This window comes from Heterocephalus glaber, unplaced genomic scaffold (genome assembly GCF_053883595.1).
Source record: "Heterocephalus glaber isolate CG9 unplaced genomic scaffold, H.glaber_assembly_v1.0 deba00001461, whole genome shotgun sequence".
In the NCBI taxonomy this organism is placed as follows: domain Eukaryota; kingdom Metazoa; phylum Chordata; class Mammalia; order Rodentia; family Bathyergidae; genus Heterocephalus; species Heterocephalus glaber.
The window spans coordinates 32,789,258-32,805,057 of record NW_028258308.1 but is presented as its reverse complement, the minus strand read 5'-3'; the positions used below and the strand labels follow the sequence as shown (position 1 = coordinate 32,805,057).

General features: G+C 35.5%; 1 protein-coding gene across 10 annotated transcripts in view; it reads right to left on the bottom strand.

Moving 5' to 3' along the window:
• The window catches only part of Wrn (WRN RecQ like helicase), a 169,281-nt gene that overhangs the window by 64,902 nt on the left and 88,579 nt on the right, over nt 1–15,800 (bottom strand). For all 10 annotated transcript variants that reach the window (XM_021236843.2, XM_013076106.3, XM_021236847.2 and 7 more), the window contains one exon: nt 9,436–9,623. In XM_021236843.2, coding sequence (XP_021092502.1) covers nt 9,436–9,623 — 188 coding nt within the window. The remainder of the gene's footprint in view (nt 1–9,435; nt 9,624–15,800) is intronic.

Genomic DNA, 15,800 nt, shown 5'->3' with positions numbered 1-15,800 from the left:
GTGTTTTTTGTTTCTGTTTTTGTTTTAGGATTGTACCCAGAGTCTCTGCATTCAGTTACATCCCTAGCCCATTCTTTCTTTCTTTTTTTTTCTTGGAGAGAGGGTTTTTTCTGAGTTCCCCAGGTAGGACTTGAACTTGTTGTGATCCTCATGCCTCGGCTACCCAAAGTCCTGGAATCACAGACCTATGTCACCATGTTACACTCGCGTTTCCTTTCTACTTTTTAAATAAAAGACTAGAAGAAAAAAGCATATAAAATGATATATTTATCTCCATAAAAATCTAAAATATTATGGAGAGTCAAATGTGGAAATGAATTGGTTAAGCTCCAAAAACTTTGGACTTAAGTTTTTGTTCAAATTAAAGTTAAAACTGGCAAGAAGTTTTAGAATAAAATCTAATATATATAAAAGAAAAAAATATATAAATACTTGTGGGAAGGCATTCACTAGACTAACAAACTAGTCTTGATGTACATAAGACTGACAAATTTATATTTGCATAGCAGAATGCATAAATTTTGTTACATTAGTCTTATTCTATGATTATAAAGTTAAGTTTCTACAGCTATTTACACAAAATCAAGACTTCTCTTACAAGAAAGATAGTTTTTATAATTCAAAAGAGTATTTACTAATAAACTTGACACTATAAATGTTATAAAAGATATGTTAGAATGTCTACTATAGAAACTTGTGATTTCTACTAAAAGTATAAACAATGATTTTCACAGGGAATTTAATACTTCAATAATTAATTTACATAAATATACTCAGTTATAGTGCCAACATAAAAAGACTACATGAGTTCAGAATGAAAAGTTAATTATAAATGCATGTAACTGTTGAACCAATTTCAATTTTAGGAATTTACTTTACAAAAAATACTTGCCTATATGACAAAAAATGTACACAAATATTCAAAACAAAACTATTATACCGAAAAATAAATGTTCATCAATATGTACATTCATACTCTGAAATACTAAGTAAATATTTAAAAAGTTAAATGTTTATAAAAACCTTTAAGAAGGACAATGGCATAAGCCACTAAAAATTTGAAGAGAGAAGTAAATTAGGCAATATTTTTATTGCCAAGAGTCTCACTGAATAGTCTACTCAATCCAAGTTTTGACTGTGACCAAATGGGCTTCTATAATAAATATTTACAGTAAACAACTTAAGGGAATGAAAAAAATTACATTTTTAAGTGTATAAAAATCTTATTTTTAAAATGTTTTCAAAGAAGAAAAAACTGCTTACCAATATCCGAATACTGTAATTAGTAAGGCCTTAATTTAAGAAAATATAAGAAAAGACAGCAAAAACACATAAATTAACTAATACATTAAATTAATACATTAAATGAAAACAGAAAATGGATATAGTATAAAATTATAGTATATAAATTTAACAACAAAAGAAAATTGAGAGTGCACAACACAGTAAGAGAATCAGAAAACAAAACTTTAGACAGCTAAATGCCAAAATACCATTAGTGGTTATAACTGATCAATGTGACTGGAAGATTGAAGTACTTTTCAATGTATTTGCATCTACACTGTTCAAATTGATATTGAGACTTTTACTATGACTACAGAAACAAGATAAGATTAGTTTAAGAAACATTTTAATTAACAGGAAAAATAAGCATACTGATAAATGACAGAATGAAACAAAGAGGAGAAAATGGAAATAAAAGGCAATAATACTCTGAAGCCTTAATTACTCTCACTTCATAACCTAAGATCTATAGAAAGCATTCTATTCTCAACTGTTGCTTGCTATGATAACTCTGCGGATGATTGAAAATGGGTACAAAATCTTTCTTGATCTGCTTTTACAAAATCCATTTCGTATCAAAGATCAAAATCTTGAATGGTCTCAAATATTAGGGAAAGGAGTCTGGTCTTCATCCTTCAGGAAAGTTTCAGAAAGGTGCTCTGAGACTTAGGGGAGGATTTTCGGATAGAATGAAATAAAGAGCACAGAGGAGAAGAGAGATCAGTTACAAGAGATTATAATAGAGACGCCTAATCACCCCGCTGCACAGGCAGGTCTGCCCATGCCCTACCGAGGTCCTGAGTCGCACAGAACACGCTGAATCAGCCCGCTGCAGACAGGCAGGTCTATGCACGCCCTACCGAGGTCCTGAGTCGCGCAGAAGACACCGAATCACCTCGCTGCAGACAGGCAGCCACCTGATTCCACACTACAAAGACCGAGAGGACACCAGACCACCAGACCAAGGTACTGAGTCCTACTGTTCCCGGCCCAGAGGTAGGAGCTTCTGAGCCATCATCCCACTGCTCCTGGTCCAGAGGAAGGGGCTTCTCGGTCACCATCCCTCCCGCTGCTCTCAGCCCAGAGGAAAGGGCTTTTGGGCCACCTTCTGTCCCACTGCTCCTGGCCCAGAGGAAGGGGCTTCTGGGCCACCATCCCTCTCACTGCTCCCGGCCCAGAGGGAGGGGCTTATGAGCCACTATCCCACTGCTCCTGGTCCAGAGAAAGGGGTTTACCAGCCACCATCCCTCCCACTGCTCCCAGCCCACAGGAAAGGGCTATCGGGTCACCATCCCTACCGCTGCTCCAGGCCCCAGTCCCAACTCACCCAGCTCAGAGGAGGAAATCTGTGCAGGCGCTAACAGCCACCCGCCCCAGTCAAAATGAGAAAACACGTAAATAAGTCTCAAAACCAGACTTCCAGATCACCTACAGCAACCCCAAAGGGAAATGAGATGGAACACTCTGATACTCAACCACCTGGATCCACTGAACTCGCAACAAAAGGGGATCTGGAAAAAATGAAATCAGAAATAATTTCTCAGATAAAAGGAGAAACTGTGCCCCTAGTGCAAGACATGATTAATAAATCTAGAGAGGAGCTGAGGAACATGATGGAATACCAACATAAGAAACAAATGGAATCCATAAAACAGATGCCAATAGATTTCCAGGACATGAAAAACTCCACTGAAAGTCTACACAGCAGAATGAGCCAATGTGAGGACAGAATTTCAGATATAGAAGATAAGATTGCAATTAGTGACCAGGAAAAGAAAAATCGCTCCAAAATTATAAGGGAACATGAGAAATCAATCCAGAAGCTGCTAGATGATGCAAAAAAGAATAACGTAAGACTGATTGGGCTCAATGAAGAAACAGGAGAGAGTGCAGATGACATAAAAAAATCTCTTCACAGAAATAATGGCAGAAAACGTCCCAAACAAGGGAAAAGAGCTTGACATACAGATAAGTGAGGCATATAGGACTCCAAATAGCCTTAATCAAAAAAAAATCTACACATAGGCATATAATTGTGAAGATTCCAGAAACACAACAGAAGCACAAAGTTCTCCAAGCAGTCAGAGAAAAGAAACAAATCACATACAAAGGTAAGCCCATCAGAATCACAGCAGACTTCTCAACACAAACCATCAAGGCAAGAAGAGCTTGGAGTGACATATTCCAAGCCCTAAAAGAAAACAGCCTCCAACCCAGATTGATGTACCCTGCAAAACTATCTTTCAAAATGGATGGAGAAATAAGATACTTTCATGACAAAGAGCACCTTAGGAACTTCGTGAATACCAAACCAGCACTCCAAAGAATTTGACACAATAGCCTAGGAACAGACATTGAGGATCACAACCCCAGGAAGCAAAGCAGAATGAACCCATCTGGCATGACAAGAAATTAAATGTAAAGGGGGAGAACCCAACAAAAAGAAAAAGTCATGACAATGACAAGTCAGTATGTTTCAGTTATAACCATCAATGTTAATGGTCTCAATTCACCAATCAAAAGAAATAGACTGGCAGAATGGGTCAAGAAGCAAAATCCAACAATATGCTGCATACAACAAACACACTTCATTCAAAAGGAAACTCATAGACTGAAAGTTAAAGGGTGGAAAACAATACTCCATGCGACAGGAACCCGAAAAAAAGCAGGAGTAGCTATCCTCTTTGCAGATCAAGTAGATTTCAAACCAACACTGATTAACAGAGACGAAGAAGGACACTACATCCTTGTAAAGGGAAGAATCCAAGAGGAAGAGATGACAATCATAAATATCTATGCACCAAACACTAGTGCACCCAACTATATAAAACAAATACTAATGGACATGAAAAGTCATATATGCACTAATACAAGTGTAGTGGGGGACTTCAACACCCCACTGTCACAAATAGATAGATCAACTAGACTAAAAATAAGTAATGAAATACGAGAACTCAATCGAACTCCTGAACAAATGAACTTAACAGATGTTTACAGAGTCTTCCACCCCACAAAATCAGAATACACATTCTTCTCAGCTGCACATGGGTCATTCTCAAAAACAGACCACATATTCACACATAGAACATGTTTAAGTAAGGGCAAAGGAATTGAAGGTATCCCCTGTATATTATCAGACCATAGTGCGATGAAATTGGAGATCCATAGCAAAAGAAACTCAAAAAATTTCATAAACACGTGGAAATTGAACGACACACTTCTGAATAACCAATGGGTCACAGAGGAAACTAAAGAAGAAATCAGACAGTTCCTTCAATTAAATGACAATGACAATACAACATATCGGAATCTGTGGGACACAATGAAAGCAGTCTTATGAGGGAAATTCATAGCAGTGAATACACATATTAGGAAAACAGAATGAGCCCAATTAAACAACCTGATGCTGAACATCAAGCTTCTAGAAAAAGAAGAGCAGGACAACCCCAAAGCTCATACAAGGGAGGAAATTATAAAGATCAGAGGAGAAATCAATGCAATGGAGACTAAGACAACAATACAAAAAAATCAATGAAGCCAAGAGTTGGTTCTTCGAAAGAATCAACAAAATTGACAAACCTTTAGACAACCTTGTCAGAAAAAGGAAAGAAAAGGCCCAAATCCATGCAATTAGGAATGAAAAGGGTGAAACTACAACAGACCCAGCAGAAATCCAGAGGATCATCAATACCTACTTCCAGAACCTATATGTCAATAAGATGGACAACACAGAAGAAATGGACAGATTCCTAGATACATAGGAATTACCAAAGTTGAACGAAGAAGACCTAAAAATTCTGAACAACCCAATATCAACCAATGAAATTGAAAACATAATAAAAAACTTATCACCTAAGAAAAGCCCAGGCCCTGATGGCTTCACTGCTGAATTCTGCAAGACCTTTAGAGAGGAACTACTGCCACTACTGTTTAAACTCTTCAATGAAATTGAAAGGGAAGCAATACTCCCAAATTCATTCCTGGAAGCAAGCATCACCTTGATCCCCAAAGCAGAGAAAGACCCAACCGAAAGGGAGAACTATAGGCCAATCTCACTAATGAACATAGATGCAAAAATCCTTAATAAGATAATGGCAAACAGAATGCAGAAGATCATCATGAAGATCATACACCCTGACCAAGTGGGATTCATCCCAGGGATGCAGGGATGGTTCAATATACAAAAATCAATTAATGTAATACACTATATCAATACAGCCAAGGACAAAAACCATATGATTATCTCCATAGATGCAGAAAGAGCATTTGACAAAATCCAACATGCATTTATGATAAAAACCCTACAAAAATTGGAATAGATGGTCTCTACCTCAAACTGATAGAAGCCATCTATGAAAAACCAACAGCCAATATCATACTAAATGGTCAAAAACTGAAATCCTTCACACTCAAATCAGGAACAAGACAAGGATGTCCCCTATCACCACTCTTGTTCAATATAGTTCTGGAAACATTAGCCACAGCAATTAGACAAGAGAAAGAAATAAAAGGAATAAAGATAGGTAATGAAGAAGTCAAATTATCATTATTTGCAGATGACATGATACTCTATATAGAAGACCCCAAGAACTCCACCAAAAGTCTTCTACACTTAATAAACAAATTCAGTCAAGTAGCTGGATACAAGGTCAACACACAAAAATCAATAGCTTTCCTCTACACCAATGACAGACAGAGAGAGAAATAAGGTAAATAATCCCTTTCACAATAGCATCCAAAAAACTGAAATACCTAGGAATCATCCTAATGAAAGAAATCAAAGACCTCTTTTCTGAAAACTATGGCACTCTGAAAAGAGAGATTGAAGATGATATCAGAAAATGGACAGACATCCCCTGCTCCCGGGTAGGAAGGATTAATATAGTGAAAACGGCCATACCTCCAAAACTGCTATATAGATTTAATGCAATTCCAATTGAGATCCCAGCAGCATACTTCCTAGACCTCGAGAAAACAATTCAAAAATTCATTTGGTGCGAGAAGAGACCCAGAATAGCAAAAGCAATTCCTGGTAACAGAGACATGGCAGGGAGTATCACAATCCCCAACCTGCAACTCTACTACAAAGCTACTGTGATAAAAACAGCATGGTACTGGCAAAGAAACAGACCTGAGGACCAGTGGAACAGATTAGAAGATGTAGAAACAACGCCAGACACACTCAGCCATCTCATCTTCGACAAAGGAGCCAAACACCCTCACTGGAGGAAAGACAGCCTCTTTAATCAACGGTGCTGGAAAAATTGGGCTTCAACTTGCCAAAGATGAAAACTAGACCTATATCTCTCACCATCCACTAAACTAAAATCAAAATGGATTAAAGATCTAAATATGAAAACAGAAACTCTGAACCAGTTGGAACAGAGGTTAGGTAGAACCCTTGAAGACATCGGTGTAGGAAAAGATTTTATGAACAAAACCTCAGTTGCCCGTGAACTAGCACAAACAATCAACAAGTGGGATCTCTTCTTATTAAAAAGGTTCTGCACAGTAAGAGAAATCACCAGCAGTGTGAAGAGACAACCCACAATGTGGGAAAAAATCTTCACCTGCTCTTCCTCAAAGGTCTACTATCTCGAATCTATAAAGAACTTAAAAAGATCAGACCTCCCAAATTTAAAGACCCAATCCAAAAATGGGCATCTGAAATGAACAGACATTTCTCAGACAAAGAAGTAGAAATAGCAAATAAATACATGAAAAAATGTTCAACATCACTGGTCATTTGAGAGATGCAACTGAAAACAACGCTGAGATTCCACTTCACTCCAGAAAGAATGGCTGCTATCATGAAATCAACCAATAACAAATGCTGGCAGGGCTGTGGGGAAAGAGGAACCCTGCTCCACTGCTGGTGGGAGTGTAGACTGGTGCAAGCACTGTGGAAATCAGTATGAAGATACCTCAAAGAACTAGGACTGGAAGTCCCATTTGACCCCACTATTCCACTGCTGGAGATCTTCCCCAAAGAATTAAAAGAATCATACCACAGTGATATATGTGCACCCATGTTCAGAGCAGCACAGTTTGTAATAGCTAAAACTTGGCAACAGCCCAAATGTCCATCAACTGGAGACTGGATAAAGAAAATGTGGCTTTTTTATAAAATGGAGTACTACTCAGCCATAAAAAATGAGAAATTAGAGACATTTATAGCTAAGTGGATGCACATTGAGGCGATACTCTTAAGTGAAATAAATAGGACACGCATGTGTAAATACTGAATAGTTTCTCTGGTGTGAGAAACTGAAAGTGTAAATAAGGACTAAATGTATAATAGGTAATGTGAAATAGGAAGCAAAGGGGCAAAGGGGAAGGAAGTGGGAGGGCTAGGGGAAAGGATAGAAGGGAATGGGATTCATATGAGAAAATGGAAAAATAGGAACAAAATCTTTGTAAATAGGGAGGAATGGAGGGGTTGAAAGGAGGGCTGGGCAAGGGTGAAAAATAAGAACCAAGAGAGACTATGTAAAGGTGTAAATTTCCAATGACGAATGTCATTATATTGTATACCTAAAATGTACCAATGATTAGAATGAATAATCGATAATGCAAAATAGAAAGAAAAGGTCCAAAGGGGTAGGGGTAGTGGGAGGGGCAGGGGAAAGGAAAAATGCTGAGAAATGGAAAAAATGGAAATAAAGTCTTTGTAAATAGGGAAGGGTGGAGGGTGTGAAGGGAGGGCTAGGAATGGGGAAAAAATAAGAACCAAAATGCATTATGTAAAGGTACAATTCCCAATGAGAATTGTAATTGTGTTGTATACCTACAACGTACCAATAAAAGAATTTAATACAAAAAAAAAGAGATTATAATAGTCCAGGCTAAAAAGTAACTCCGCAATTAGAAAATTAACATAAAAAATACTGAGAAGGAAACATTTGCATATCATAAGGCTAACTATCAGAAAAATAGGAAAACAAACTGTCACCAAAACAGAAAAGGCAAACTGTTTCAAAACAAGAGGGTCATCATGAGAAGAAAAAAACAGAAACTGACAACTATACAGACAGAAGACAATCAAAGATTACAGGTTAGATAATGATCTGACTGGAGACATCTAACCTAGAAAAAACAACCACCTGCAAGAGAACATTTTCCCATTAGGATGGAAGGAAAGTGAAGCACAATGAGCACTCCCTCCAAAGAGACCACTAGGGCAGCCATGACACACAGAATATATCTACTTCCTTCTGCTTCTATTCTAAACAAAGGCAACTAAGCCTGTAGCAAGTCCTACATTTAAATTATTCCAAAAGGTCATCAAGAATAACTATAGGCATTCCTTAACTTAGGACCTATCTTCTCTTATTTTTATCCCTTTCTGAAGAACACACCACATGCTCTTAATATTCTGTTTGCCTGGATTTGTTTTGTGTTTGTAATGGTAAGAAAAACATTATTTTAATGTATCTTAACTAAAAAATACACTTCGTCACATAAAAATAGTATAAACTTCACAATGAGCAAACAGATAAGAGAATAAGGCTTAGTAAAGGTTCTTAGTATATTTATAAATGCATTTTTCACAAAATAGACAAACGTTCTAATGACAAAATTCTTTGTCAGTAAGATGAAAAATATATGTAGCATCCTGAGCAATTACAAGGATTAAAGTAGTTCACATATAGTGTCTAGGATGTTCCTTGGAATATGATAGAGGCTCCAACTTGTTTACAGGATGACCTTTTATAAAATCCCTGAAATTGAAGTCATTCATTCAATTAGCAAACCAGATGGGATTCAGATGAAGGACTCCTTTTATGTTTACTAGTCAATCATTAAGAGCAACAGTATACAATATAAAAATAGCAGAATTGCTTCCTGCCTTCAAAAATACACTTTTCTTTAGTCACTAAATTGTGTAATACTACACTTGAACCACAGCGAGAAAGAATCCTGAAATATGTTAAACATGTATTTAAAGAAAATTAATGTGTTTGTTTGTTTGTTTTGAGACAGGGTCCTGCTGTGTACATCACCTGGCCTTAAACTTACTGCCATCCTCCTGCCACAGCTTGAGTGCTAGGAGTACAGGTATACACCATCATGCCCAGCTGAAGGAAATAATTTGAAAAAGTAAAGTAAAACATTTTCTAAAAAGAAGGAAATAGCTACCAAAATTCTTACCTTGTCTTTTTGACAAGAAATGGCTGTAGATCTTGAAGAATATTCCCTGTTTTTCGTCCAACTTCTAAATACAGATTTGGTCGATCAAAACTAGTACAGGTAATCTGAGGATTGCTCAGTTTTAAGCAATGTATAATATCTTCCTGGATCGAAGAACTTGCAGTAGCAGTGAGTGCAACTATTGGAACCTGAGTAAAATTTTTTTTAAAAAGAACTCATTAATTCCAAACATTTCTATTGCCTTCTTACAAAGAATCTGTTATAACTATAGAAGGTGCACTGTCAAAAATACAACCTTAAAATTACTCTTAAAAAAAATCATACCTACTTCTCAGAGTTCTGAATACAATCTTTACCTTTTTAAGGCAAGCACTCTACTACTAAACTACATCTCTAGTCCAATATTTACTTTTAAAAAATCAGAAATCACTTAAATAAAACATGAGATCCATAAGGTTTTCAAATCCAACTGACCTTACCTTATTAAATTAAGCCTTCTTATTAGGTATCTACCTCTGCATTTATTATTAACATTTATTACACCTATAATAATAGCATTGATAAAAGCATGGGCCATATTATTTCTTATTTTTGAATACTCTATAATTCACATATTAAAAACAGAAAAGAACTCCACGACACACTGTAGTTGAAATGCCAGAAGTCCAACACAGGGACAGACTCTTAAAAGCTGTTAGAGAAACGTAACAAATCATTTATAAAGATAAAACCATTAGAACTCCAGTAGACTTTTCAACACAAACTTTACAGGCCAGGATAAATTGGAGTGAAGTGTTTCAAACTCTAAAAGAAAATAACTCACTCAGACTAATAAATTCTGTAAAACTGTCAAAATTGATGAAGAAATAAAGACCTTCCAAAACAAAGAGAACCTTCAAAAATTCATAACCACCAACCAGCATTCCAAAAACCTCTCAAGGATATCTCAGACAGATAATGAAGGTCCAAAATGCTAATGGAATGAATACATCAAAAAGAGTTTGGGAGCAGTTAAGGAAAAAATAAAAGGAATCATCAATTGAAAAATAACACAATGTCAGGAATGAGTCAATACATTTTAGTAGTAACACTCAATGTGAATGATCTCAATTCCTCAATCAAAAGACACAGACTGGCAGACTGGATCAAAACACAAAACTCAGTGATATGCTGCATACAAGAAAAACATTTAATCCAAAAAGAAATTCACAAACTAAACATCTAGGATGGAAAACAATATTCCATGCAATGGGACCCTTAAAGCAAGCAGCAACAACTATCCTATTTTCAGGCAATGTGAACTTCAAGCCAAAACTGACCAGAAGAAGCAAAAACGGTCACTACATATTGGTTAAGGGAACAATTCAATAGGAAGAGATATAAATTATAAATATGTACGTACCAATTTCATAAAACAAACACTATGGGACATAAAAGATCACATAAACATCAACATAATTACAGTGGAGTACCTCCATATGCCACTATTACAAATAAACAGATCAACCAGACAAAAAATCAACAAAGAAATATCAGAGTTGAACCACAACTTCAAATACATGGACGTAATAGATATCTAGAGTTCCACTCAACAGAACACACATTCTTCACACAAAACGTTCTCCAAAACAGATCACATACCAGCTCACACAGCGTGCTTAAGTAAGTACAAAAGAATCAAAGTTACCTCATGCCCAGAAATTCCCTCATCAAAATTACACTATCAGACCATAGTGTAATGAAATGAGAAATCAATGACAAAACAAACCACAGAAATTATGCAAACATATATTAAACAATACACTCCTTAATAATCAGTGGGTCACAGAAGAAATCATGGAAGAAATTAGTTTTTAGAATTAAATGATAATACCAATACAATATGACAAAACCTATGGGACACAATGGAAGTAGTCCTAAGAAAAAGTCTATACTTGTGAATGCCCACATCACAAAAACAGAGCAAGCCCAAATAAATAACCTAATGTTGTACCTCAAGGTCCCAGAAAAACAAAAACAATCTAAATCCAAAGCCAGTACAAAGAAAGAAATTATAAAAATCAGAGGTGAAACTCAGACTAAAAAAAAGTACAATGAATCAGACGAGTTCTTTGAAAGAACAAACAAAATAGACAAATCTTTAGCCAAACTTATCAAAAAAAGTAAAGATCCATACCAATGCAATTGTAAATGAAAAAAGCAAAATCATGATAGATACCATCACAATCCAGAAAATTATTAATAACTACTTCAAAAACTTGTACTCCAAAATCTGGACCATCTGGACAAAATGGATAGATTCCTAGGTACATATGAATTATTAAAACTGAACCAGAAGATATAAGAAGATATAAAAGCCTTGAGCAGTCAAATAATAGACAATGAAATTGAGGCAGTAAAGCAAAAGCTACTAAGAAAAACTCAGGACCTGATGGATTTGCCACTGAATTTTACCACAACTTTAGGGAAGATCTCATGCCAACATATCTCAAACTCAAATGAAATTCAAAGGTAAAAAGTAATGCCAAATTCATTCCTGGAAGCTAGTATTACCTTGACTCCAAAAGCAGACACAGTCTTAAATGAAAAAGAAAGCTACAGGCCAATCATTTAATGAACATAGATGCAAAACTCCTCAACAACATTCTGGCAAACAGAATACATCAAAAACTCATATATCATGACAAGACGGCTTTATCTCAGGGATGCAAAGATGGTTTAATATATGCAAATCAACAAATATAACATCACATAAACAGAAGCCCAAAATCACATGATCATCTCAATAGGTGCAGAAAAAGCCTTTGAGAAAATACACTACCCATTCTTGATAAAAATAAATAAATAAATAAATAAATGGGTATAGAAGGATTTTATCTCAATCTGACAAACCCACTACCAACATCATATTAAATGGGGAAAACCAGAATTAGACAAGAATGTCCACTATTACCACTTTCATTCACTATAGTACTCAAAACTTTAGCTACAGCAATCAGACAAAAGAAGAAAAGAGGGTTCATACAGGAAAAGAAGTCAAACTATCCCTATTTACAAATGACATGATCCTTTACATAGAATACTCAAAAAAATTCCACCAAAAGAATCCTAGATCTAGAAAACAAATTCAGCCAGGTAGTAGGAAACAAAATCAACACAAAAAAAAACCCAATAGCTTTCTTCTATACCAATAATGAACACTGAAAAAGAAATTAGGAAGAAAATAACATTCAATAGCTTCAAGAAAAATTAAAAACTTAGGAATTAACCTAACAAGGAAGTGAAAGACCTCTATAATGGAAAGTATAATACTCTTAAAGGAAGATATCAAAGAGGATATTGGAAAATGGAAAGATATTTCCTGTTTCTCAATCGGCAGAACCAATACTGTCAAAATGGCCATACCTCCAAAACTGATATATAGATTTAATGCAATCCCAATCAAAATATCAACAGTTTCCTCAGAACTGGAGAAAGCAATTCTAAAATTCACATGGCACCAGAAGAAACCCAGAATAGGAAAAGCAATCCTGGGCAACAGGACCAAAGCAGGAGGCATCACAATCCCAGACTTCTACTTATATTACAAAGGTACAGTGATAGAACAGCATGGTACTGGCATTAGGAATAGCTATGTAGATCAACAGAACAGAATAGAAGATGCAGAAACAACCCTAGGTACATTCAGACATCTGATCTTTGGCAAAGGGGCCAAAAACATAAACTGGAGGTAAGATAGCTCCTTTAATAAATGGTGCTGAGAAAACTGGCTATCCACATGCAGAAGATTGCATTTAGACCCATATATCTCACCATGCACTAAAACAAAATCAACATGCATTGAAGACCGAAATACCAAAACAGAAACACTGAATTCGCTGGAAAATAAAACAGGTAAAACTCTTGAAGACACAGGCACAGGTAATGACTTTCCAAGCTAAACCCCCTTTGTACAAGAAATAACATTTAAGAATCAACAAATGAAACTATATCTAATTAAAAAGCTTCTGCATAGCAAACAACCAATAGAATGAAGAGACAAACTACAAATGAGAAAAAGAATTTTGCCAGTTACTCCTTGGACAGAAGACTATCTAGATTATATAAAGAATTCAAAAAATTAGACCCAATCAAAAAATGGGCAGCTGAAATGAATACAGCCAGACCTGGTGCCACATGCCTGTAATCCCTGCTCTTGGGAGGCTGAGACAGGAGGATTGCCGTGAGTTGAAGGCCAGCCTGGGCTACATAATGAGTTCAAGACCAGTCTGAACTATACAGCGAGACCTTGTCTCCAAAAATAATTAATTAATTAATGTTTAAAAGAAATGAATAGAAATTTCTCATACAAGAAAAAATGTTCAACATCTCTGGCCATTAAAGAAATGCAAATTGAAAGAAAACTGAGATTCTATCTTACTCCTGAAAGAATGGCTGTCATCAAGAAATCAAATAATAAATGCTGTTGAGGCTGTAAGGAAAAAAGGAACCCTTTTACCATGTTGGTTGGAATATAAACCAGAACAACCATTACATAAGTCAGCATGGAGATGTCTCAAAAAAAACCAAAAATAGAAATTCCATTTGACCTAGCTATTCTCCTTCTAGCTATCTTCCTGAAAGAGTTAAAGACATCATATTACAGTGGTACATTCATATTCTTATTTATTGTAGTACAACTCATAATAGCTAAATCTTGAAAGTGGCCTGTATGTGCATCAACAGATGGATAAAGAAAATGTATTTATACCCAATGAAATACTATTCAACCACAAGAAAAAATAAACTTGAATTATTTGTAGGAAAACTGAGGGACCTTGAGACCGTAATGTTGTAAAATAAATCAGACACACAAGCTTAAATATCACATGGTTTTTATCATGAGAAACACAAAGTATAAACAACTTAAAGAGCAAAATAAAATAGGAAATAGGGAGATAAATCTTTTACAAATAAGAACAGCATCTACAGATGGAAAAGGGGAAGAGAAAGGGGAGGGAGAGGGAAATTAAAAAGAATTACAATGTGTTATGGACATATACTACCTCCCCATGATAAGTGTGATCACTATGAACAATAAACTTGTACTAATAAAAAGAAATGAAAAAAATGTTTATAGAACCCATCTCTTAGAAGTTTGTGGTACTTTATGATGTTAAAAACGTATTAACAAGGGCCAGGTGTGGTGGCACACACCTATAATCCTAGCTACTGATGTGGCTAAGGAAGGGTAGCCATACTTCCATTTGATAGGAAACTCTCTGTTTGTATTTCTAGTACAACATAGTTGTATTAATAGTTTTAACCCTTTAATTTTCAGAACCAAACTGGTTGGATGCTAAATTATACTGCCTGGTTATATAACAAGTTCTTAATTCACAAAATTTATCCTTCAATTTGACAGGTCTTTATTTCTTTGATAAGAGGCATTAAGTTTTGTCAAAAATATATATATAAATTAGTCTTGTGATATTATAAAGTAAGGAAGATTTCGATCATATACTTTAGTAGTGTGGCACTCAAACACTGAGAGAATTATTCCATCTCCTATTCCTTCTCCTAGATTTGGTCATGTTGCTAACTTTAATTCTGTACTCTAATACATACAGAATTTATTCATCCATTCTCTCATTCCAGTTATTGAATGCCTTCTATCAGGAGACCTTTTTGCTAAGTGCTAGGAGAATGTAATGGAAAGAACCAATATGTCTTAAAGATCTCACAGTTCCTTCTACTTTAATATTAAGAAATTTTAAGACTGATGTGGAGCTTTCTTTCTGGCTGCTCTTTTTCAAAGTTCACATTGGTGATTCCAAGTGGGAATCTTTATGTCAAAAAGTTTAATGATTGCTACTTTTAGACCTACTTAAATAGTATGTTGTAAAGCATTGGAGGTTTAAACCAACTGTCCTAGTGTAACTAGAATTAGAAAGATAGAAACAAGAATAATAAGAAAAACGATAATCCTACAACCACCAGGTGGCATCTTTCACCATTTAGCTAAAAATCAGATTCTGGAAAACATCAGCCAAAAAAGGTTTTCTCAGCCCAAACACCCGGCCCCCAAGGCTCAATAGAAGGAACATGCTATATTTAATTATACTAAGATATGGAAACAATCCAATGATGTCTATAGCCAGACATAAAAGATTTAATTCCACCTGAAAAGTATTTAAGAATTGCATAAAATATTTAAAATTCCTTTAATACAATCCTTCTAGAATCAAAGGCCAAAGAAGGGATTACAGAAAGCTATCTTTTTAGTTTCCAAATGCTTAAACTATTCTAAATGAATGGAAAGCAGTCCTCCAGGGCACTGTATCTGGATTTTCACTATGAAAATCCCTTCCCTCTCTATTACAGTA